The following is a 24,962-nucleotide window of genomic DNA, read 5'->3' on the forward strand; positions in this document are numbered from 1 at the left end:
ACCAGAGAGGAAAAGATGCCTATTACTTAAAGAGCCAGTAAAGTCTGAATGATTTTTTTAAAAAATTATGTTTGCTGTAATCCTTGAAAAAAAAAGATCTAAATATACAATTGAGAGTGCTTTCACTTAATTTAGAAAAATGGATTTTGATGTAACAACACAATTGGCTTCCCCCCTATCTGATGATTGTTTACACTCAGCATACCTGACTTAGACATAACACACAACATGGTTCTCTTTCTTCAATTTCACATCTTTCAATGCTTGTTTTTGTTGGTTTATAACATAAACAAACATATAAAGTGAACTGATTTCACTAATATCATTAATGAGTAAACAGGTGGAAGTCTACATATGAAGAACTAGTTTGAGTCTCAAAAATGGGTTGGGTGGGTAGTGGCATGGCAGATGAGATACAATGCAATTTGCCACCTCTGCTGCCTAACAGCATAATGGCTGCCCTCCTGGTTCAAGTCCAAAGTCCATCTAGCCCAGCAGACTGTTTCCAATTGTGGGCAGTCTGTTCCTTCAAGGAATCCCACAAGTAGGGTATGAAGGCAACCATCTTCCTTTACATCCCAGGCAACTGCTATTCAGATAAATACTTCTCTGATTGTTAGCTTGGCTCTTCCCACTGATAGTGCCACCTTCCATGAAAAGGAAACTAATCCTTTTTTAAAGCCATCTGCCAGATCTTGTAACAGCAAATAGCATAGTTAATTATGTGTTGTGTGAGGAAGTACTTTGTTTTGTCTACCCTGAATCTACTGCTTATCACTTGAATTGCTGTTATTACAGGGAGCCTCAGCTGCCACAGAAGAAAGAGGAGACAAGACCTGGTCTTCATTTTCCAGGGCTGCCGCATTCTCATTCAACACTGATCAGGGGCAGATGGAGAAGCCAACCCTAAATTTTCTACAAGAAAATTACTTATCACATTCATAAATTTATTTTTAATGTTATGTATTGATCAGTATAAATGCTTTATGCAATTTTGATTTTATTTGCTGCTGAGCATGCTATTGAAAAGCAGTGTGCATCATCAGTAAAGTGATGAACACGGGGAGAGAAAAAAAATACAGATTCTAACTTCACATGTAGTGTTTGAACTGACAGCCAATGAAAGAGATCTTTGGGTCATAGTGAAAGGATAACTGAAAGTGTCAAATCAATATGCTTCAACAGTGAACAGGCAAATACTGAACAAAGGAATTATTGGGGAATAAAACTAAAAGTAAGTAACAGTTAAATATCATAATACAATTCCATTATGAGGCCGCATTTAAAACACTGTGTATAGTTCTGACTGCCCTATCTGAAAAAGGATATCTTGGAGCCAGAAGTGACATAGTTCGTGTTCCAAAGATGGAGAAGCTATATGTGACTCTGTTGTCATGGTCAGATCACTTTCTCGTTGTTTTACACTGGCTGCTGGCTCAAACCTCTGTAGGAGTGGTGGACTTGTTAAAATGGTCTGCCCCATGCGCCTGATGGATCTGAATAGATTCTGAATGCACTTGGGGAGATTCCTACCTCATATGTCAGCAATACTGTTGAAGACCTGGCTGATCAGTGGAAGAATGTCCAAGGAAGTTGACACTATCGCTTCTAAGTGCCCTCTCTCCAGTACAGCCATGTCTGCTTCCCTGTGTGTGTGTGTGTGTGTGTGTGTGGTGGGGGGGGGGGTAATGAACAGGGAGGTCAGGACACTTAATGAAGGAAATGAAGGTAAGTATCCTTCTTTCCATGGAATACTTCACAGTCCAACCCCCCCCCCCCCACTGCATTTCCCTAAAAACAAATAAATAAAAACAACCCAACCCACTAGTCAACTAGGTAACAATTCTGGACTACACTGCAATGATGTCATACACTACTATCCCTACCAACAATATGGGTATTGTTATACCCAACTTGTTATACCCAAGAGCTGATATAACCCACAGCCAAACACATCAGCAAGTTTGCAGAACATTCAAAATCCATCCTTTTGCATGTTGTAACAGCAATAGTAATAATAATCCATGCAAAAGCACTCCTCTGAAGTCACATTTTTTTATTCCAACAACCACATTCACAGACAAGGAAACTGAATAAATTGTCTTTAAAATCATGAGTGCTCGGGGGAGGGGGGGGGGAGAGAAAAACCAGACAACACAGCTCATGCAAGCACACACACAAGCCCAAATGCATTCATGGTCATGGACTCCCCCCCCCCCAAGACATTCTCTCTCTCTCTCTCTCTCTCTCTCTCTCACACACACACACACACACACACACACACACAGCATTTTCTTAGGGCTTCAATCCTATGCATACTTACATGGGAGTAAGTCCCACTGAATTCAGTGAGACTTACTTTTTAGTAGACCTATATAGGATTGGTCTACATATACCATTAATCCCTACCCCCACATACACCCTTTAGAAGCACAAAAGCTTCACTGAACAAGCAGTCACTCCCTTGGGCGCAACTGAACCAGCAGAGGCAGAACAGCCACATTAGATACTGCCTTTTAGTTGCAAAATTGGGTGATGTTAGGGCAGGATGGTTGCAGAAACTCCAAATCACAATCTTAGCAAAGAAGAAAAAGAAGGAACAAAGCTGCTAACAGGAAAGCCTCCCAACTGCTAATGCCTTTAGAATCACTATGTGATCAATGGCTAAACAAACTCCACAAGGTCTGAAAACCACTTGGGAGAATGATGTGCGTGGCACCGTTAAAAAGACTGGCCAGAATAAAATCTGGCACTAGAAACCCCTTATTAATACAACATCAACTAAAGTGAAAGAGGTGGCAATTAAAGTTACTCTCCAGTGTTATTATACCCCAGTGAAGCTGCAGTATATGAATAATTCACTCCCCCACCCCCGCAAATGCCACAGGATGTGTGGAGGCTTAGGGACTTTGTTTCACATGTGGTGGACATGCCCTCAAACACAAAGTTTTGTTTGGAAGTTTTGGGATCCTCTGAGATGTATTTTCCCATATCGCTGACCCAGATAACCTGCTGGGACTGCTCTCCATCTCAGATAGTGTGCAGGTACCCTTACATCACAAATACCTACTAGGGCATTCTTCTCCATGGCCATGCTTGCTGGGAATTATGGGAGTTGCAGTCAAACACATCTGAAGGGCACCAGGTTGGGGAAGGCTGTGCTAGGTCTTCTGCTCATGGCAGCCAGACCGGAGTGGCCCACCACTGGAAATCTTCCTCAGGATTTACAATCTCAGGCTGGTTCAGTAAACTACGGCAACTGGCGTTGTTAGGAAATTTAATCCATTACAACAGATTAATGAGGGAAAGCATTAAGCATGATCAATGTATTGAGATTTGGTACCCATTTATTCAACTCATCAACAGAGCTCTCCCTAAGTTTAAATCACCAGCACTCCAGCACTCTTTTTGGACAGATGACGACGTAACCAGAATATAATTGTATTCCAAACTGTTGATGATACGTGGTTGTAGAACATAGTGGTCTCCAAAGTGGGGTGCACAAGACAATCCACTGGGGTGCGCAAGCTGCCTCCTGCTGCTCCTACAAGCTGACATGTGCAAGGAGGGTGGCGGCAGTGGCTGAAGGAAAGCAGGAAGATTAACCCTTCCCACTCAGCGAAGCGGGAAGGAGATTAACCCTTCCCACTCTCCTTTTGCAGAATGAAGCCAAGAAGGAAGTGGGCACTTTCCTCTCAGCTGCCAACCCGCAGAAGGAGAGCAGGAAGGGTTAACAGCTCAGGCCAAGCCACCAGTCGGCCAAGGAGTGGGGACTCCGCAGGGTGGGGGGCTGGCGACCAGGACTCCTGGCTCTGGGGCAGGCAGGAGCCCAGCCAAGCATGCCTTTCCCCTCCTTGCAAGGAGACCTTTCCCTCTTTGCAAGTTGAAAGTCGTGCCCTCGATCGATCATCAGCATATAGCAATGACATGTGCACAGTTAAGTGGATTTACAGATTATATTAAAATATTTTTTATGTGAGAGCAAAAAGGTTTTTTGTACAGTTAATAAATAAAATAATATTTTAAAAATATTGTTTATTCCATCTTTATCGCATCCTGTTTAATTTTTATTTTTGTGTATGTTTTATAATGTACATAATATATTAGTACAGTAGTACATAATATATTAGTACAGTAGTACATGTATATAATTTATAAATAAATACACATATATTGGTGGTGCATGCTCAAAATTTTTTCACTGATAGGGTGTGCGATCAAAAAAGTTTGGCGACCACTGGTATAACAAACCATAAGATACTTCCACGCTGTAGGGAACACTGTTTATTTCGTTTTGTTGTTGTCCTTGTTTTGTTATTGACCTTATGGCTTCTGTTTGGTTCATATATAGCATTATAAAATAATTATAAATTATATATATCCAGAAGATGTAGTTGATGGCCACTAGCATAGAGAAGTATTAAAAAGGAGTTAGGGAAATTCATGGATGAGGGTAGGTTTCTCAATAGCTATGAATCATGATAGCTGAATAAAACCTCGATCTACTGAAGCAATATACCTCTGAGTAACCAGAAGAAACAAAAGTGAAAGATTATCATGTTCTTGCACGTTTCTCAGAAACAGCAGGCTGGTCTCCAACACAGACGGAATGCTGAAGTAGACAGACCTTGATCTGATCCAGCAAGGCGTGTTCTTACAGACAGGCCTTTAATACCATGTTAGCTCTAGTGTGTAGCAAATAACCACCTGGCTAGATAAATTTGTCTGTTTTTTACTTTGCAGTCCTTCAGTGTACACCTCTCAATAGTACCAACGATACTATTTGAACTTCAGGAATGTTATCTGCCTGGTATAGGGCATCTTGTTCGTTACTTTATTACATTTTCATACCATATTTCCTCCAAGAAGCTCAAGGTAACATGCATGGAGTTTTCCTCATCTTAACCTCACAATCATCCTATGAGGAAGACTAGACTGGGAGAAAAGTGACTAGCTCAAGGTCACCCAGTGAGGTTCATGACTGAGAAGGGATTTTAATTTGGGCCTCCTGGGTCTAAATGTGCCACTGTATCACGCCATATTGTGTCTTAAGTGATTCTAAGCAGATATACATTGAAAGCATATTTCTGTACTCTGAATGCAAAGTCGATTTTTTGATTTATATCTCCTGCAACCATGGTTCTGTTTTATTCCATTAGCTTTCCATGGTGACAACTGGGAACAGATGAAAGAAAACTGACAAATACAGGCCTCTAGATGACATCAGATGTCATCATTTAAATTATTTTATGAAGATTGTTATTTAAAATAAGTTTAAACTAGCTTTGCAGAACTATACTCATACCCCTTGCCTGGGATAATCTATTTAGACAGGCAAAATAAACAATATTAGCTGATGCATCAATAGCTCACGCAGTAAGAGGTGGGGAAGCGTTTTTGTACATGGGTTGGTAATTTATTGGACAAATTTTGCAAGCTCAGTTTCCAGTCCTTTGAGAGCGGGAGTGAGTGAGAGAGAGAGAGAGAGAGGGGTTTAATTTGCTCTACACATCAGACACAAATTATTTGAAGTAAGCTTCTGATAGATTCATGCAGCCATGATAAAACAATGAGGGAAAAACAAGGCGAGGACATATTAAGAAGTAGGTGGTGCATCCTGCAAAATGCTGCAAGAAAAGACTTTAAAAGCCATGTATATTCCCAAGTAAAATATGGACATTTGTTTAAAATGTGTCTGTTTTATACCCTCAACATTGCTGTCATTGGTTTACCTACAACTAGAAAGTGTGAGCTGACTATTTTAAAACCATTGCATTTGAGGTCATTGGAGAGGATACCAAACTTCCAATTGCACATACATGTCACCACTTGATGCTACAGTCATCAAGTGATAGAAACATGCCCATGTGAATCAGCTGCCTGAAGCTTTGTGATCTGGACTTGCCCTTTACCAAGCTGTGTAGCAGCTGGTGCCCAGTATGGCTGATGGGGCAAAGGGTAGGGTAGCTAACAACGGATGGAGTCAGAGCACCAACAGAAACCCATTTTACAGAAAAGCAAACCAAGATGAAAAGGCCAGTCACTTCATCAATTTCCTGAGAACATGGGAGAGGGGTGGGGTCTCAGCATCACAACTCACAAAAACCACTTTTGAACCCATATTTTTGAGCTCTAATAGAAACCCATTTCACAGAAAGGCCAACTGAGGCAAATAGGCAAGTGACATTTCCCAGATGCTGACTGGCAAGGGAGAGGTGAGATCTGAACACCACAGCACACAAAACCGCTCCTTTGAACACACATTTTTTTTCTGCTCCAGCCAGCAGAAACCACAGAGACAAGCGATTTGACCAAGATCCTGAGTGCATGGTGGAAGGGAGGAGGCAGTCTCTGAACACCACAGCATACAAAACCACTCCTTTGAAGCCACATTTTTCTAATGCAACAGAAATCAGAAAGACCAGAAGCAAACATATCCCCGCCGCCGCCCTACCTGTGAGCTGCATGCACACATCTGGAAAAAAAACCCTTAAAAATCAGCAGTTGCCCCCCTGCACCCCCAAATTCAGTGGCAGTGTGGGGGGGATTAAGGGGGGAAATGGGCATACAGAGCAGTATGGAGTGCTACAAGGGTCAAATGCAGCTTGCAAACAAGCTACATTTGACCCTTGTTGTGCTCTGTAGTGCTACAATCAACATTTTTTCTTTTAAAAATGTTTTTACACCACCAATACTGGCAGCCGGATGGGGGTTGCATGCAGCCCCTGGGACAAATGTTCCCCATCCTTGGAGTAAATGGAGGAGGAAAACAACAACAAGAAGCAGGAGGAAGGAAACTGGGCAGCAGAAATCAACTGAGAGTGCAAAAGTCAGGAGAGAAAAATAAAACCAGTGTAGTGTAGTGGTGAGAGTGACGGACTGAGAGCCAGGAGATCCGGGTTCTAGTCCCCACTTGGCCATGGAAGCTCACTGGGTGACTTTGGGCCAGTCACAGACTCTCAGCCCAACCTACCTCACAGGGTTGTTGTTGTGAGGATACAACGGTGAGGAGGAGGATAATGTAAGCCGCCTTGAGTTCCTTGCGAGAGGGAGAAAGGCGGGGTATAAATGCAATAAATAAATAAATAAATAGAACCACAAGTTCAAAAAAAAAAATTACCTACTTGCTTCCCTCTAGTCTCCAGACCACATTTGAGGGGCAGTAGCAGCCTGTCCCTCTCTTCTCAATTCAACATAATAAAACACAGACTCTGTGCACACAAACACACTCACTTCAGCTTCTTTCTCCCTCTCCCCCCCCCAGCTTTTGCCGCTCTCTTTGTCTGCATCGAACTAAATCATAGTTTTCTTTTTTATTCAAAGTTAGGCACAAGGGACCTGATCTGCAGCGGGACCCTAGCGTAGGGGATTGGGGAGCTTTCACTCTTTCCCCCCTGCTGTGGTCCCGGTTCAGTTCTGAATGGATCACATTTTGTCAATGTAAATTCCAGGTACAGGGCCCCCAATCTGGATTGGGATCACAACAGGGAACAAAGGGCACACTCAGGAGAAAGGAAGGGAGCTGCTGCTGCTCCTCCAAGCCTCTGCTTTCTTCTCACCTCTAGCAGGGCCAAGAGTGCTGCTTCTGCACTGGGCCCTCCTGCCACTGGCAATACCTGAGCTGAGCTGGGCCTCCAGTCGCAGATGAAATATGTGGGCTCCCCACAGTGACGAGGAGGAGAAGGTTTGTCCATTGCACAGGCTGGTCAGCTAGCTACCCCAACAACATCCCAGATTCCACCTCCAAGAACAAGTTCTAGGCCAAGCCGCAGAAAGTGCTGGGCATGGTGGCCCACTCCCTCTATTCAGAGAAGGAGGTGGTTTTCTGGGAGCTGTTCTCCAGTGGCAGCGATACTCTGGAAAAACTGCACCACAAATTGATGTCTGAAGGAAAGATCCTGCCAGAATGGGGGGAAGTCCCCCCTAGGGAGGACTTCTATCTAACCTGAGTTGCATTGCTAGATCTGGCTCTAAGGCCTTTCTGGTGATGCTACAGAACCAGGCTGAGGCCCAATTTCAAGTGGGTTTCTACTCTTCCTTTATGGTGGCTGATTGAGTAGAAGTTTTCTAGCAGTCAACAGAGTTGGGCAGCACTGGCTACTGCTAGTATTTGGATGGTTCAGGGACATTTGAGATTTCAGCAGCCTCTGGAGTTTGAGCTGGGACCAAAAGAATTCTCCATCTCAAGGGGAGCTGCAAGGAGTTTGAAAGCAAAGTGTGAGTCAAAAAGGTCATCACAAGTTACACCAACTCCCTCAGCTTTCCCTTCTTCCTCAATGGGTATCAATACAGTGCATCAACACCTTGTAGGCCCTCTAGATGATAGAGCCCAAGGACATTGGGGATTGACAACACAAAGTGTTCTACCATTTCGTTGCCCAGGCCTATGATAAGCGTTGCTATGTCCTCCATTACAAGACAGACCCAATCCATCAACATCTACAGCATCTTCTATGTGCCAGAGTCAAAGCCCTCCATATTTGATGTCAGCCATGAGCTGGGATCTGATGTTGCCCTCTCCAGTCACAAGGTCCTGATGCTGACCAAAGCCATAGAGAACTTGCCCAAATGTGCTTCCTAAAAGGAGTTGTGGACAGCAAGAATATCCCCTTTGAACTTCAGTCAGGAGCTCCTTCAGGAGAGCACCCTTATCAGAATGCTCAGGAATGTCTTGCAGCAGAGGCTAATCAGGTTTTCTCATTGACCAGAGAAAGAGGGCTCCCAAGAAATATGCCAAGTTCTTTGAGGACTATGGGCCATTTATGTGTGAGGGGACTGTCACAATTGCTAAGCAGGAGGTCAACGAGGACATAAGTAAGCTGTTGCACTGTGAGACCTCAGCACTCCCTGCAGCCAGCTGACCAGTCTCCTGCAATATGCTAGCTGCATGCCAGTCGGCAGCAGAAACATCTATTACTTATGTGTCCTCAATCACCATCTGGCTTAGTACTCTCCATACTACAAAGCCATGAAGACAAAGGATGCAGAGGTGCTGTTCTGCTATGAGCAGTTCGACTAGCCGACTTTTCTGCACCTCCAGGAGTTTGACAAGAAGCAGCTGACGTCCATGGAGACAGACATTACTGCTGACCACTATAAGGTGAAAAACGAGGAGAGCTGCCCAGCTGTAGAATGCTTGAGTTCCCAGGATGCAGAGGACCTCCTTGCCTTGATGATAAATATTCTTGGCTCTTGAGGTGACTTTGCATCTGGATATGCATCCGGCCATGATCACAGTGCTGGAGATGGCTGCTGGCCCCCTCTTTACGTGCATGCAGAAGCTGGCCCAGACCAATGAGAAATAAGCCCAGATGCTACAACCCATGCTGGATATAAACGGAGGGCATGTTCTGATGACACAACTCAGCCAGCTGTGGTCGAGCCAGCCTGACCTGGCCCAACTGCTGTTTGATCATATCTATGACAATGCAATGATAGTGGCTGAATGATGACCTCTCCCAATGGTGAACCAGCTGAACAAGCTTCTCGCCAAAGTCCTGGAGAACTGAGAGCCAAGTCATGAATATGGCTCCGATAGCTTCCAAGAGTGACATTCTACACAGGTTCCAAGGATGCTGGAAAATGCCATCTGTCTCCAGAGAAGGAATTTTACCTTTGTGACTGGCTTTGCTTTTCCCAGGTGTTTTTAAGGAAGCAGCCTGGCACTTGGCCAGCCACTGGTCTCAAATCTGGCTTTTACCCTGCTGAAAATGAGCTGTAGTTGATCCACGTGGAATTGTTCTTTCTTTTCAAATCTGCACACGATTGAATTGGTCTGGGAGTCTCTATGTTGTGGCTAACTGACTGTCAGGGTCTTCCTGAGCTCCTCTGCAGATTCGGTGCTAATATTAGCGGCCCTCAAGGGCTCACAGTCACTCTGTCTTGAGCAAAGTCCATTATTTCAGTTCTGAGATGCTTGTATTGTTCTGTATTCTGTTCTGTTGCCACCTGTTTGTCCTGAATACAGTGGACTCAGGAGGAGACTGCTCCCAGGCTGTTAGAATCCTATGTATACTCACTTGAAAGCAAGTCTCGTTAAAATCAGTGGCCCTCATTATATGTTCTCTTTTCTTAATCAAGCTCATCTAGTAAGGGTTAACACCCCTCCCCCATGCTAGGTCCTGATCCAAACTGGACACCTCGCACTTGGTTTTGAGTAAAAAAACAGAAAAGAAAAAAGACATCATTGTTACCTACATCTTTAAAGTAAGGTGTAGTTTGGCTCTCGGTGTTTTCTCGCTTTTTCTCTCTCTTTGAATTAGACCAGCGTATGGCTGTCTTCACACAACTGATGCTTTTTTCACGTTGCTGCTGCTTTGATCCAGGTGAGTGACTGAGTGAGTGGAGGCGATTAGAGAGTGCACTGAGCAGGTGCTCGCAGAATTTTTAAAAAGCGAGCACCAGGACTGGCTGGAGCTTGGGGTTGATCGGAAACACTCTATTACTAACCTTACTAAACCCCAAAGCCAAACAAGACTAAACTGGGGAAATCAGGCAAAGTGTTCCTCCGGGACACCCTGCCTTGGAGTCTGTATGTTTTTTTAGTTCATTCCTGGAGGGTGTCCACGGAGGACAACTGATGAGGCAAGCCACAGCCAGAGGAGAGATGAATGAGCACTCACAACAGCAGGAAGTCACAGAAGGGAGACTTACTTTGAACACTGTACACGTAACTGGAGTGTAAAGCAAATGATTTGCCTCTGGAAGGAGGGGTCTGGGGAGGGGAGAAAGTATGCGGGCTCTGTTTGGGCACCCCACTACCACCCTTTATTTAAAAAAAACTGCCCCTGACAGATACTTGGAGAAGTCTGCAACCCTTGCCCTTCTTGGCTAGAAGAAGGCAGCCAGATGTAAAGGTCCAGAAAAACACTAGAAAAAAGGGGGTCTGGTTTTTCTCCCTTATCCTGAGGACCTTCTCCTTATTTTTCTTCCTTGCCAAACTTGTTTCTCTTCTTTCCTGACCCTTCCTGAAAACTGATTAAAGCATTCTTATTCCACTAGACACTGGGGAACTAGTGTAGATTCGACCTACTCCCACATACTGGCTGCCTGTTTTGAGCCACATACCACCTCCGGATGCAAGACAAAACAGCACCCTTCTTCAAGAATATCGGAAGATTATTGACAATCTCCAGCTACCAATATTAAATGACATAATCTACTTGGAGCGAAATAGGTTAAGATTGAGACATCCAGCCATTTCTACCGCTAAAGCTCTTCTAGAAGATGATTTCAATATCCACAACACGTGGAAACAACAATGGCTAGGAAACTTCCCTCCACAATGCCGAAGCTTGCCCTGTATTTTGGAAAAACCACCTGGATTTGACCAGCCCCGTGCGATATGGACAACCTTGAACCGAATTCGCACGGGTCATGGTAGATGTGCAGATGCCCTTTATAAATGGGGCAAAATAACATCATCAAATTGTGATTGTGGGGCTGAAAAACAAACGATCCAACATATAGTGACAGAGTGTCAAAACTGAGCTTACAGTGGAGACTTTGCTGATTTCCTGGCTGTGACAACTGAAGTAAAAAACTATATCTGTAACCTAGACATACGTTTGTAATTTTCCTGTCTATATTTTATATTTCATATTTATTATGCTCTATGTTTTTATTGTAACACGATGTGAATGATAAATAAATAATACTGGGAAACTATTGTTGCTTTGACTAATTTAATTAGTTTCACACTTGTTAACATGGTTTAAATTCGGTTTGTAGATTTGTATTCTCATTATTTTGCAGACGACCTTGTAAAACTATGTCGCAAAGTAGCTTGCAAATACTGTAAACACTGAGTGAGTACCTCTAAATACCCATCCAATTTTAGGACACAGACTTTATCCAGCTTGTCTATTTGTTCCATGAAATGCATTTTCATCCCTTAGCAATATTTTGTATATTACTGGTGACAACCCACCTGGGTGCCATGTCAGTGGGTATTTATGACACACCTAGGTAACAACAGGAAGGCCTATGAATCTAGTAGTGGCATAAAGTCAGGCCTATATTTTTATTTTTATTTACTGCATTTCTATCCCGCCCCTTTTCCTCTTGCAAGGAACCCACGGCTGCTTACATTATCCTCCTCCTCCATTTTATCCCGCATAGTAATACTGCCTACTTTGCAGCTGATTATACTAAAGACAAAACTGCACAAAGGTATGAGGGGGTGGATAAGTGCATAGTGTATCTCATTTTCATCCTGCCCCAGTTCTAAACTTACTCTTCCTTTCAAGCCCCAGTGCACTTCCAACCATCTCTTTAGCATATGAGCACACAAAATCCTCACCCAAATCCTATGTATGCAATCCACTGCTACACTAAACCTTTGCTGCTGGGAGAAGAGTGTTTTGGCTCTGCCTGATACAGGTGCTTTTCTTCCCTAGAACTTTGCATACACTTCCCTCCAGGTTATCTTCCGCCCTATTATTTATTACATTTCTTTACCATCCCATAGCCAAAGCGCTCTGGGTGGTTCACAAAAATTAAACCCCCAGTTTGAGAATCACTGCTACAGTATGTGCTAAAGTGACACTATCTCACATGCTGGACCTGACTACAGGCACAATTGCCAGAAAGACAGACTATCCAACTATGCCAGCAGATCTCTTTGCCAGTTTTAACTTTATTCTCTGAAGAACATTTAAAACCATAACCTACCATCTTTGCAGGTCTTTTCATTCTCAAGGAGTTTCACACCGGTGGGACATGCACACTTATAAGAGGGCTTGACAGGAGACATCAAACATAAGTGGGAGCAACCCCCATTATTGGTTCCACATGGGTTTGTAGCTGCTAAATACAGAGAAAACACAGATCAGTTCTCCTGATGGTAGTAAATAGCATTACCTTCCACATCAAGAGACAGAAATAAAAGAAATATGACCTCAGTTGGTGATCCATTCAACACAGCTTCTTGTGAAACACCATTTAAGTCAAAAGGCATTACAGAAGCCTTTGTTTATGAGCAAAGGAATTGGCTAACAAAAGGCAAAAATTTGTATTGTGCAAAAGCCTGGCACCCTGACATCTTACAAAAGAGAATTAAAAATGTATTGGTATAGCCACAGAAGAAACAACTTAATTTTTAATTTAAAAATACTATAATCAAGAATACAAAATGGCTCCGTTCAGTCATCACACTAAGCCATGTTGTGTTAACCATAGTTTAGAATCCACATCACAGTTTGCACTTCAGAATATACAGGTAAACCATAATTTTGAGCGATCATCTGCTTTTTTTCCCATATGCTCAGCACTCCCATCTCTAGGGTCAGTACCCTCCAAAAGTAGAAGACCTATTACTGGATGAAGGCCAATAAACTGAAGCTGAATCCTGACAAGACAGAAGTTCTGTTGATCGGTGGTTCCCGAGTCTGGGAATTGGGTACGTGACCTGTTCTAGATGGAGTTGTACTCCCCGTGAAGGAGCAGGTGTGTAGCGTGGAAGTATTCCTAGATCCATTTCTGTCACTGGAGCCCCAGGTGGACTCCATGGCCCAGAGTAGTTGGGGCCAGCTTTGGCTGATCTGCCAGCTATGGCCTTTCCTGGACAGGGATAACCTAGCCACGTGTGCTGATAACTTCCCGATTAGACTACTGCAATGCACTGTACATCGGCTGCCCTTGAAGACGACTTGGAAATTGCAGCTAGTGCAAAATGCAGCAGCTAGACTGTTGACTCGAACACCTTGCAAAGATCACATAACACCAGTCTTAAAGGAATTGCACGGGCTGCCGATACACTTACACTCAGAAATCAAGGTGCTAGTAATGACATTTAAAGCCCTAAGCGGCTTGGGACCTTGATATTTGAGGGAGCACCTCCCCCCCACCATATATGCCTGCCCAAGGACTGAGACTCCCAAGGACTGGAGAAGGAAATGGCAACCCACTCCAGTATTCTTGCCAAGAAAACCCCATGGAAAGTATCACAAGGCTAAAAGATATGACGCCGGAAGATGAGCCCCTCAGGTCGGAAGGTGTCCAATATGCTACTGGGGAAGAGCAGAGGGTATTTCCAAGTAGCGCCAGAAAGAGTGAAGCGGCTGGGCCAAAGCCGAAAGGACACTCAGCTGTGGATGTGTCTGGTGGTGAAAAGAAAATCCGATGCTGTAAAGAACAATATTGTTTAGGAACCTGGAATGTCAGATCAATGAATCAAGGTAAGCTGGAGGTGGTCAAACATGAGATGGCAAGATTGAACATCGACATCTTGGGAATCAGCGAACTAAAATGGACAGGCATGGGCGAATTTAATTCAGGTGACCATCATATCTACTATTGTGGGCAAGAATCCCTTAGAAGAAATGGAGTAGCACTCATAGTCAACAAAAGGGTGGGAAAAGCAGTACTGGGGTACAATCTTAAAAATGATAGAATGATCTCAGTACGAATCCAAGGCAAACCATTCAACATCACAGTAATTCAAGTCTATGCCCCAACCACTGATGCCGAAGAAGCTGAGGTTGATCGGTTCTATGAAGACCTACAACACCTTCTAGAACTAACACCAAAAAAAGATGTCCTCTTCATCATAGGGGATTGGAATGCTAAAGTAGGAAGTCAAGAAATCACCGGGATAACAGGCAGGCATGGCCTTGGTGTACAAAATGAAGCAGGACAAAAGCTAATAGAGTTTTGCCAAGAGAACATGCTGATCATAGCAAACACTCCTTTCCAGCAGCACAAGAGGCGACTCTACACATGGACGTCACCAGATGGTCAATATCGAAATCAGATTGATTATGTCCTTTGCAGCCAAAGATGGAGAAGCTCCATACAGTCAGTCAAAACAAGACCTGGAGCTGACTGTGGCTCAGATCATGAGCTGCTTCTTGCAAAATTTCAGCTTAAATTGAAGAACGTAGGGAAAACCACTAAACCGTTCAGGTATGACCTAAATCATATCCCTGATGAATATACAGTGGAGGTGAGGAATAGATTTCAGGGATTAGATCTGATAGACAGAGTGCCTGAGGAACTATGGACGGAGGTCCGTAACATTGTTCAGGAGGCAGCAACTCAATCCATCCCAAAGAAAAAGAAATGCAAGAAAGCCAAGTGGCTGTCTGATGAGGCTTTACAAGTAGCTCACGAAAGAAGGAAAGCGAAAAGCAAGGGAGAAAGGGGAAGATATATCCAACTGAATGCAGAGTTCCAGAGAATAGCAAGGAGAGACAAGAAGGCCTTCTTAAATGAACAATGCAAAGAAAGCGAGGAAAACAACAGAATGGGAAAGACTAGAGATCTCTTCAAGAAAATTGGAGATCTCAAGGGAACGTTTTGTGCAAAGACGGGCATGATAAAGGACAAAGAAGGCAGGGATCTAACAGAAGCAGATGAGATTAAGAAGAGGTGGCAAGAATACACAGAAGAACTATACAGGAAAGATCTGAATGTCCCTGATAGCCATGATAGTGCGGTCACTGAACTTGAGCCGGACATCCTCGAGAGTGAAGTCAAGTGGGCCTTAGGAAGCATTAGTAACAACAAAGCTAGCGGAGATGACAGTATTCCAGCCGAGCTATTTAAAATCCTAAAAGATGATGCTGTTAAAGTGCTGCATTCAATATGCCAACAAATCTGGAACACTCAACAGTGGCCACAAGACTGGAAAAGGTCAGTTTACATTCCAATTCCAAAGAAAGGCAACGCCAAAGAGTGTTCAAACTACCGCACCATTGCGCTCATTTCACATGCCAGCAAGGTGATGCTCAAAATCCTACAAGCTAGGCTTCAGCAGTATGCGAACCGAGAACTACCGGAAGTACAAGCGGGGTTTCGAAGAGGCAGAGGAACTAGAGATCAAATCGCCAACATTCGCTGCATCATGGAGAAAGCAAGAGAATTCCAGAAAAACGTCTATTTCTGCTTCATTGACTACGCTAAAGCCTTTGATTGTGTGGATCACAACAAACTGTGGCAAATTCTTAAAGGGATGGGAGTACCAGACCACCTTACCTGTCTCCTGAGAAACCTGTACGAGGGTCAAGAAGCAACAGTAAGAACCGGACATGGAACAACCGATTGGTTCAAAATTGGGAAAGGAGTATGACAAGGCTGCATATTGTCACCCTGCTTATTTAACTTATATGCAGAGTACATCATGAGAAATGCCGGGTTGGATGAATCAGAGGTCGGAATTAAGATTGCTGGGAGAATTATCAACAACCTCCGATACGCAGACGATACCACCCTAATGGCAGAAAGCGAAGAGGATCTCAAGAGCCTCTTGTTGAGGGTGAAAGAGGAGAGTGCAAAAGCTGGTTTGAAACTCAACATTAACAAAACTAAGATCATGGCATCTGGCCCCATCACTTCCTGGCATATAGAAGGGGAAGAAATGGAAGCAGTGACAGATTTTACTTTCTTGGGCTCCAAGATCACCGCAGACGGTGACTGTAGCCATGAAATTAAAAGACGCTTGCTCCTTGGGAGGAAAGCTATGGCCAACCTAGACAGCATAGTAAGAAGCAGAGACATCACCTTGCCGACAAAGGTCCGTCTAATCAAAGCTATGGTTTTCCCAGTAGTAACGTATGGCTGTGAGAGCTGGACTATAAGGAAGGCTGAGCGCCGAAGAATTGATGCTTTCGAACTGTGGTGCTGGAGAAGACTCTTACGAGTCCCCTGGACTGCAAGGAGGTCAAATCAGTCCATCCTAAAGGAAATCAACCCTGAGTGCTCATTGGAAGGACAGATAATGAAGCTGAAGCTCCAATATTTTGGCCACCTAATGCGAAGAGAAAACTCTCTGGAAAAGACCCTGATGCTGGGAAAGACTGAAGGCAAAAGGAGAAGGGGACGGCAGAGGATGAGATGGCTAGATAGCATCACGGATGCAATGAATATGAACTTGAGCACGCTCCGGGAGAGAGCGCAGGACAGGAAGGCCTGGCGTGCTATGGTCCATGGGGTCACGAAGAGTCGGACACGACTGAACGACTGAACAACAACAAAAGGACTGAGATGGAGGATGCTGGAGGAGCCTTCCTCTGAATCCCACCAGTGCGAGACATACACTATGGTGGGATGTGAGAGAAGGCTTTTTCTGCTGAAGCACCCTGGTTGCGGAATGTCCAACTGACGCAGGCCTGATTGACGCAGACACTGGTTTCATTTTGGCGCCAAGTTAAAACATGGCTTTTTATTAAAGCCTTTGAGGGCTCAAATGATTTCCCTAAAGTAGCACACTGTTTTAACTGTCTTATTGTTTTAGATTTTAAATTGGTATTAGCCTGCTTAATTGTTTAACAAGTTTTTAGCTGTTTAAATTATTTATTCTTTTATACTGTCTAAATTGATTGTATCCGTATGCCGCCCTGTGTTAATCCAAAGCATAATTGGTACTAACCATGGCCCAGAAACCCAGTCAACCCATTGTATGTTTGCTGGCCCATAGCAAACTACTGTTTGTCATTTCAGACATCATACCAAATCATAGCTAATACTGAGTTACAGGGTATGTTCCTTAACCAGGCTTAGTGTGATATCTGAAATAAGTCAATATATCTTGGAATATAATTCTAATTAATTGCTTTGTAAATTTTCCCAAGGAAAGCAACTAAAATGTTCCCTTACACTATGAAAAGCAAATGGGGACCTCTACAACCCAGTCCCAACTTGGAGTGAGCAAAGGGAAAAACAAAGAGAACTCACCATTGGGCTGCCGCAGTTGGCTGAACACATGGATATCCATGGGAGAAAAGATGTTGGAATGAATTTCTCGTAGATTCTCCCCAGTATATTTGTTGCAGGCCAAGACAGAGCGAGTGGTCCAGTCAGTCCAGTACAGCGTATCCCCAAATAATGTCAGAGCAAAAGGATGTGGAAGAGATCCTTTAATTACAGCTTGCCTAGAAATGGAAAGCAAATGAATATGTGTGTTTCATCTACAAGCACAAAAAATAGCTGCCACTTTAGCTGGCCATTTCACTGAACATAAACATCTTGCAACAGACTTTAGATTTTGAGCACTGGAAAGGCCTAATATCAAAGATAAGATCCTGCTGAGAAAGGAAATGGAATGGATCTTAAGATTAAACACTTTATCCCCTCAGGGACTAAATGAGGAACTGGAGTTCTACCACTTCTGCAACAGCAACGTAGTTTTCAGACATCCCCTTTCCTCTCTAACACAGTCCTGTCCACAGGGGTCTTGAGCTAATTAATGTATCTTCGGAACACCTGCAAAAACTTCTAAAAAAACCCCTTCTCTAACAGATAGAATATAAACTACAACCTTCAGAACACTTTTATGAGCTGCCAGTGAATTTTAGTAGATATTTATTGTAAGAATTTCTGCAGACATTTTTATCCGTAAGTATGCACAGGCCTATTTACAGTGTGCAATGTTCTATATGTTTCTTAATGCTAAAAATTCTATGCTTTTTTAGTAATGTGCTGTCTTGTATTATTTTACAGCCCCCTGAAGGCCTTAAAATACAAATAGGCTTTTTTGCAAATAAAATCTTTGTTTCAGCATCCTGAGATGTTTCTCTTCTATTCATGGCATGACATGTAAACCCAGAGCACTGGGCTGTTTAGGGCTAAACGACTCAGCCATTAACCCATGGTTTGTTGTTGGACTAACCGCTGGCTTGTTTAGCCTCTAAACAACCCAGCACTCTGGAACTGCATGTCACAATCAACAACCTATGACCTGGCTGATTTTAGGCTGTTGATTAAAAGCAGAAGTGAGGAGTGTGTAGGAGGCAGCATGCTCACTCATTCCCCCTCATGCACAGCAAATTGTGGGTTAATTAACCCACAATTGCCATTATGTGTGAACTGCCTAAAAGCTGAAGGAGCTGCACTGGCTGCCAGTTGTTTTCCGGACCAAATTCAAGGTGTTGGTTTTGACCTTTAAACCCCTATATGGTTCCGGCCCAGCCTATCTCAAGGAGCGCCTCCAGCAACACCAGATAGGCCGCTCAACAAGATCAGCCTCGGATGGCCTTCTCTCTGTCCCATCAGCCAGGTCAGCTAGGCTGCTGAGGACAAGGGAGAGGGCCTTCTCTGTGGTGGCCCCCACTCTGTGGAACTCCCTCCCTAGGGAACTCCGCCATGCCCCCTCTTTAATGAGCTTCCACCACACATTAAAAATGTGGTTGTTCAGGCAGGCATTTGGGGAGGGCTAGGGTAATTTTAGAAATGTGATGGTTTTAATGTTGAATTTTATTATATGAACTGTTTTATTGTTGTACATCACCCAGAGTGGCCAGATGGGCGGTCAATAAATTTAATAAATAAATAAGTAAAATAAATAAACAAATAAACAAACAAACCCAATTTCTGTGCTTATACATAGGGAATGGATGTGTGTGCAACTGCATCCAGCAGTTCACCACTGGTAATGGAACTCTCCTGACTGCCCCACTGCCTCCCATAAGCAATACTAAGTGAGGGGGATTTGGAAGGGGGCTCCACTCACCACAGCAACTAGGAGAATGAAATTGATGGACCAGTATCTAACGCTTTGATTTAAAAAAAACTACACACATTCTTCCAACCACAGAGCTTTGTCCAAATCTGGAGAGGCAAATGGTAAAAATACTATTTTTGTAATAGTCTATTACAAAAAATACTATTTCCTACATTGTTTTACTATAAAAAGTCTTTATGTTTGCAATAATATGCTGGAAAAATATTAATTACAATATAAAGCAATTGCTAAGAAAAATCCCAATGGCTCAGCTAACTTACAATTTGTAACTAAAATCCCAAGGCTACACTTTCAATGCTTTATGTTTTTACAAAGAATATGCAAAACAATATTTCCTTGCAGAAACCATCCAATATTAACCTCCATGCAGCCCAATATTACATCTCTTTCTAAATAGACCTTCTCAACTCTACAACTCCTAATCATGACAAAATCTCTCAGCTCACCATACCAATTCCAGCTACATATACAATATACAAGCACATTCAAAGGGCGGGGGGGTGTCATACCAACTGTGCACTGCAGAAGAGAAGATAAAAATAGAAAAATTCAGCAGACATGTTTTGATATTTTATATTACAGTACAGAGAATAAAATAATGTGGTTAAAATTATCCCTTCCTTCCCTGTACTTTATGAATAGCCCTATCCTTATGCATGTTTACATGGAAGTTTCACTGAGTTCCATAGATCTTACTCAGAGATAAGTGGATATAGGATTGTGCCATAAATGTGTACATTGATAAAACACCAAATTTGTTTTAACCACATCAGAGTACCCTCTACACTCTTCCATTCATATGCCACCTCTATTTTAAGAGTTATAATAAGACTAGCATTAACTCCTGTTGCTCCTAAAGACCTTTTGTAAATCCCAATAAATACACCAAGGGATTTATTTAAATGGTCCCCTTACCTACTGGTATCGTCCACTGACAATCCTCCAATATTGTTTTATAAACTGATATATAAATCACTTGTAAATCGTGTGTAAATCTCTAGCGTTATCATCACTGTATCTCCAACAGGAACAGGCTTTAAATTTAAAACTTTTCAAAGACATGGTTTTATTCCTGAACACTAATCACAATTGCTTGAGTGCAAATATGGCAAAAGAAAAGAGACTGCAAGACATCTATGTGTCTGACAGTTGCTTAAGTAACATTCCCTTACCCCACCCCCCTGTTACAATGGCCTCCAAAAACCCGCCCATTTCATTAATCAAAATTCTTCCTAGGAGACTGTGTAAGTGCATTTCCCTTCAGCCAGCAATGTGATAACTTATTAATTAGGGCTGTTGCTGCAGGCTAAAACGAGGAGAAAATTAATTCATGGTCCTTCCTTAGCAGGCAAACCTAGTTCTGGAATTCAGTCTTGTTGAATAACTCTAACAAAATGCAACTGTTTACTTCGATAAGGAAGAAAAACTTGAAGAAAAGAGAGAAGGTATTTCTCCCTTAGCTTTTTGCAATACTTTTAGCTATTTCCCCCTCAGCCCTATGATTTGTGGGGAAAATACTGGTTTCTGAATAAACATGTTAGTATCCCTCCATGACTAACCGTATACAGTACCCTGAGGTTCTTGGAGGAGGGGGTGGAACAAAAATAAAACAAATTATGGTTCAGAAAATAATAAACACTCTCCCTTTCTGTTTTTTTACAGATAACTTCAACTCCGTGGTCCTAAACATTACCCAGCATGACAGCAACCTGATTCACATGTAATGCTACTTCAAGGGTTAACACATGAATTGGCAGGGCCGCAATGGAGTGAGCAAATGCATTTCCTCCTGCCTGCTCACCACTTCCCCTTTGCATCAGCTTTAATAGGGGTTGTTCACAAGTAATGACAACCCATCGTTTTAAAAACTGATAGGTTGTCAGGGGGGCACAGGTGCACTGCATGCAACACGCCTGCCTCTTCCACTTTTGGGCTTCTGGGTTGTTTAGAGGCTAAAAAACCCAGTGGCTAACCCATGGTTTGTTGCTGGATTAACTGCTGGGTTTAGCCCCTAAACAACCCAGTGGTCTGGGTTTGCACATCATTCTGCACAACCTACAAACAAGCCAATCGTGGGTTGTGCTGTAAAGCAGAAAAGGTCAGCGCACTGTAGACAACTCACACATCCCAGACAACTCACAGGTTTTTAAACTGATGGGTTGTTGTTACATGCAAACTAGGGTCATGAACAACCTCTGTTCCTGTGTTGTTTGATGCAGTGTGCAAATCGGAGCTCTGGGTTGTTCAGGGACAAACAACCCAGAGTTCCAGGTTTTCACATCGCATCAAACAACCCAGGAACGGGGCATTCTTGGGTTGTTTTATGGACGCTGATGCAAAATGCAAGTGGCAAGCAGGCAGAAAGCAGTATGCTTGCTTGCTGCCATGTGGTCCCAACCATCTATAGATTGTTTAACCTATAGTTAATGGTTACATGTGAACCAGGCCATTGGTATTAATGATGACATGTGTATGAATGCCAAGACTTTGCTTTCCTTTCCCCCACAGAAAATATTCCATCATATCCCAGTCTTTGTGATTGACTAGCAATTTAGCTTACCGTCTGTGCCAAGATAAATGGTGTTACTATTATTTGCAGTGGTGAAAGAAACCCACTAACCACTGATATATAAAATATTGGGCCTGGTGACTTGCACCATGAGGCAGAGGGGGTAGTGTACAATTCTTCATGGACCCAGGATAATGCAGAGAAGCATTCAAGGCAAGTCTGGTTTTATTAAATAACTTTAGAAAAAGAGAGAATTTCAACTGAGTCCAACAAGAATCTGTCATATCTGCCTACCAGATATAAACTGTGGAGAGAATGAGTCACAAATAAAACCTGGATTGGAACTGCTCCAGATTCTGGCATGATAGAACTAACAGGAAACATAAAATGGACTTATAAACATTACAGGTACTAAGCATTTTCTCTTCCTTCCATACTCTTACAAGGAGACTAGTGAAATACTAAATAGGATCCCCTCTTCTCACTGGTGAGTTCTATCCCTTGGTCTCCCTAAGCTGGCTCTGAAGTTTTCCAAGCATTTTTATACCACTGCTTATATTACACCAGCATATAATTACAAATGTAAGAGGAATATCAGTCCTAGACACAGGACCAACAGCTGCAGAAAAATTGCTTCCCTCCCAGAAAGAACTCTGCTGCATATATATGCTGCCCTGTGGGTATAAAAGCATGGTGAGAATGTTCTGGACTCAGTCATCACCAGCCAGAGACCTAAGGGCTACTGGGAGGTTGCACCCTTCTGGTCCCATAGCAAGAATGCCAGCCAAGGGCAAGAGCAGCCTAGGTGTCACTGGCTTTCAATGCCGGTTAAAAATGTCCTTCTTCTGCCTCATCTGGCATTCTCAAAATGATCTCCCTCCTTTTCCTTCCTTTTGTGTTTCTAATCTCTTGGACAATAAATAAATACATAAATAAATAAGCCTGAGGACAGGGCCAGAGCCTTTTATTCCATTTAAATATAGTGTCTAGTCAAATAACACCCAACCTTACAACAACTGAGATGAATGAAAGTGTGAGATCATGCCTTTTTTTTTAATATAATGAGTTAAAAAAGGAAATTTCCACCCCTTACTAGCCACCAGTTTCCAGTATATGGATGTAACAACTTTTGCTGCCATTTGGCAAGTCTATTTGGACCCCCTATTCATTCTGTAAACAGAAGTGACATATCTCATCTCCATGCAGAACTTATTACAAAGACAAGCAATGCCAGAAATTCCAGCATCATGACTCAGGTGAAACCCACATCTCCAAGCTGCATACAGCCCAGAAGATATCTACAATCAAAATGAATCTCTTTATAGTATTGGCCTTCCAGGTGTTGCTTCAATGTAGAAGCCATTCCCTTTATCACACTACAACTGTCTACTTTGGTGGTACAGTGTACCAGATAAATGTAAGCTATGCACCATGATTTCACATCTCACTTGTAATCTTAGGGTAACCACACTTCTCTCAGACTCAGCCAATCCATGTACAATAGAGTGGCCCAGTTTGCATGTCACAACAACCCGGGTATTTTTTAAATGCTGGGTTGCTGGGAATGAGGCACTGGTACATGCTGCCCAACTGATCCCGCTATATGTGGGAGTAGCTGAACAACCCAGGGATGGTCCATCCCTGCTGTGATGTGTGAACCAGGAACTCTGGCTTGTCTCTCCTCCAATGGGTTCCTGCTTCGCACATCACAGCAAACAACCCAGGGATGGAGCATCCCTGGGTTGTTTAGCTGCTTCCACACACAGTGGGAGCAATCAAGCAGCGTGCACCAGCACACTCGCCCATTCACAACAACACTGACCTGTCTTACAGGATTGCTGAGCTAATGTATATGAAGCGCTTTGAACACTGTAACACACTATATAAATGCTAAATATTGTTATGACTATGCTAGTGGCCTGATGACTAGAGCTTATGTAGCATTACTGAGATGGTAGTGAAGTAGGATTAGCCAAGCCTCAGTGTCTGACCTTAAGTTTCAGGGTTCTAAGCTTCTTCTAAGGGTTTCCAGGGGCAAAAGCAAAGTCTCAGAATGAGGGGCCAGTTTCATGGGGACCAGATATTTTCTATCTGGTTTTAAAACTTTTGCTATTCACTCCCTACCATGTCAACCAGATTCTACCTCTGAGACAGGACGCACAGCAAGAACCGTCCCCTGACTCGCCAAGCGCCATCCCCCATCCCTATCAGAAAACACTGCTTAGTTTTATCAGAAAACCAGTTTAGATTCCAGGCTCCACTGCTCACATCTCAGGGCCTGAATTTCATAAGACCAGGCAACTCTATAGCCAAGCTTTTTAGCATATCCCCAAAATGTATAAGATTGAATCATTTATTTGTATTAATATTTATATGTCACCTTATTTACAGATGTTTCAAGGTGGTTCACGATGGAAAAACTTAAGAAAATATCCTAATACTAAAAATGTAACAAAACCAGGCAGCATCAAAATTCAATAAAACAAACCAGAGGGATCATATATGTCTAAAAGGCCAACTCAGATGCCACTGTAAAAACCCAAGAGGACAGAATGGACTTTGCCAGGTGCCTAAAAATAATAATGAAGACACCAGGAGAGCATTTGGGTGTCACCAAGGAGAATGTCATGTAAAATCATATAATGCTTCCCTTTGAATGAATGGGTTCCTGTGGTTTGAATGGAGGAAAGTTATCAGGAGAAACATGCAAAGTTACCAGAAGGAAAATGTGTAAAGACAGGTATACATATGTGCAATGCTGAATGTGGGATTACACAGCGGACTGCGGAATGTGAACAACATACAGTTAACTAACTGAGTTTAGGAAAAACCTTGGAAAGAGGAACTTCCAAGGTAAGCCCAAAACCTGACGCAATGGTCATATAATTCAGGAATGTTGCCAACAAGTGAAGCTATGTAAGTAACAATCCAGGCTTCTAAGGGAAAGGCAATGTCCAAAAGAAACAGGACACATAGTCAAAGGACATGTTTTTC

General features: G+C 42.9%; 1 protein-coding gene and 1 pseudogene across 17 annotated transcripts in view; one reads left to right on the forward strand and one right to left on the reverse strand.

The window, feature by feature from the left end:
* The window catches only part of LRP6 (LDL receptor related protein 6), a 179,443-nt gene that overhangs the window by 102,476 nt on the left and 52,005 nt on the right, over positions 1–24,962 (reverse strand). For 16 of the 17 annotated variants that reach the window (XM_084811356.1, XM_084811353.1, XM_084811354.1 and 13 more), the window contains 2 exons: positions 17,674–17,870; positions 12,673–12,807 (listed from right to left, as the gene is read on the reverse strand). In XM_084811356.1, the coding sequence (XP_084667482.1) occupies positions 12,673–12,807; positions 17,674–17,713 (175 nt within the window). In that variant the 5' untranslated portion in view covers positions 17,714–17,870. The remainder of the gene's footprint in view (positions 1–12,672; positions 12,808–17,673; positions 17,871–24,962) is intronic. The other variant, XM_084811346.1, reaches the window with a different exon arrangement.
* LOC146340286 (heat shock protein 75 kDa, mitochondrial pseudogene) lies at positions 7,652–9,509 on the forward strand (annotated as a pseudogene).

The sequence above is a fragment of the Heloderma suspectum genome, chromosome 7 (genome assembly GCF_057233095.1).
Source record: "Heloderma suspectum isolate Gila_16-S chromosome 7, 16-S_ref, whole genome shotgun sequence".
Lineage (NCBI taxonomy): Eukaryota > Metazoa > Chordata > Lepidosauria > Squamata > Helodermatidae > Heloderma > Heloderma suspectum.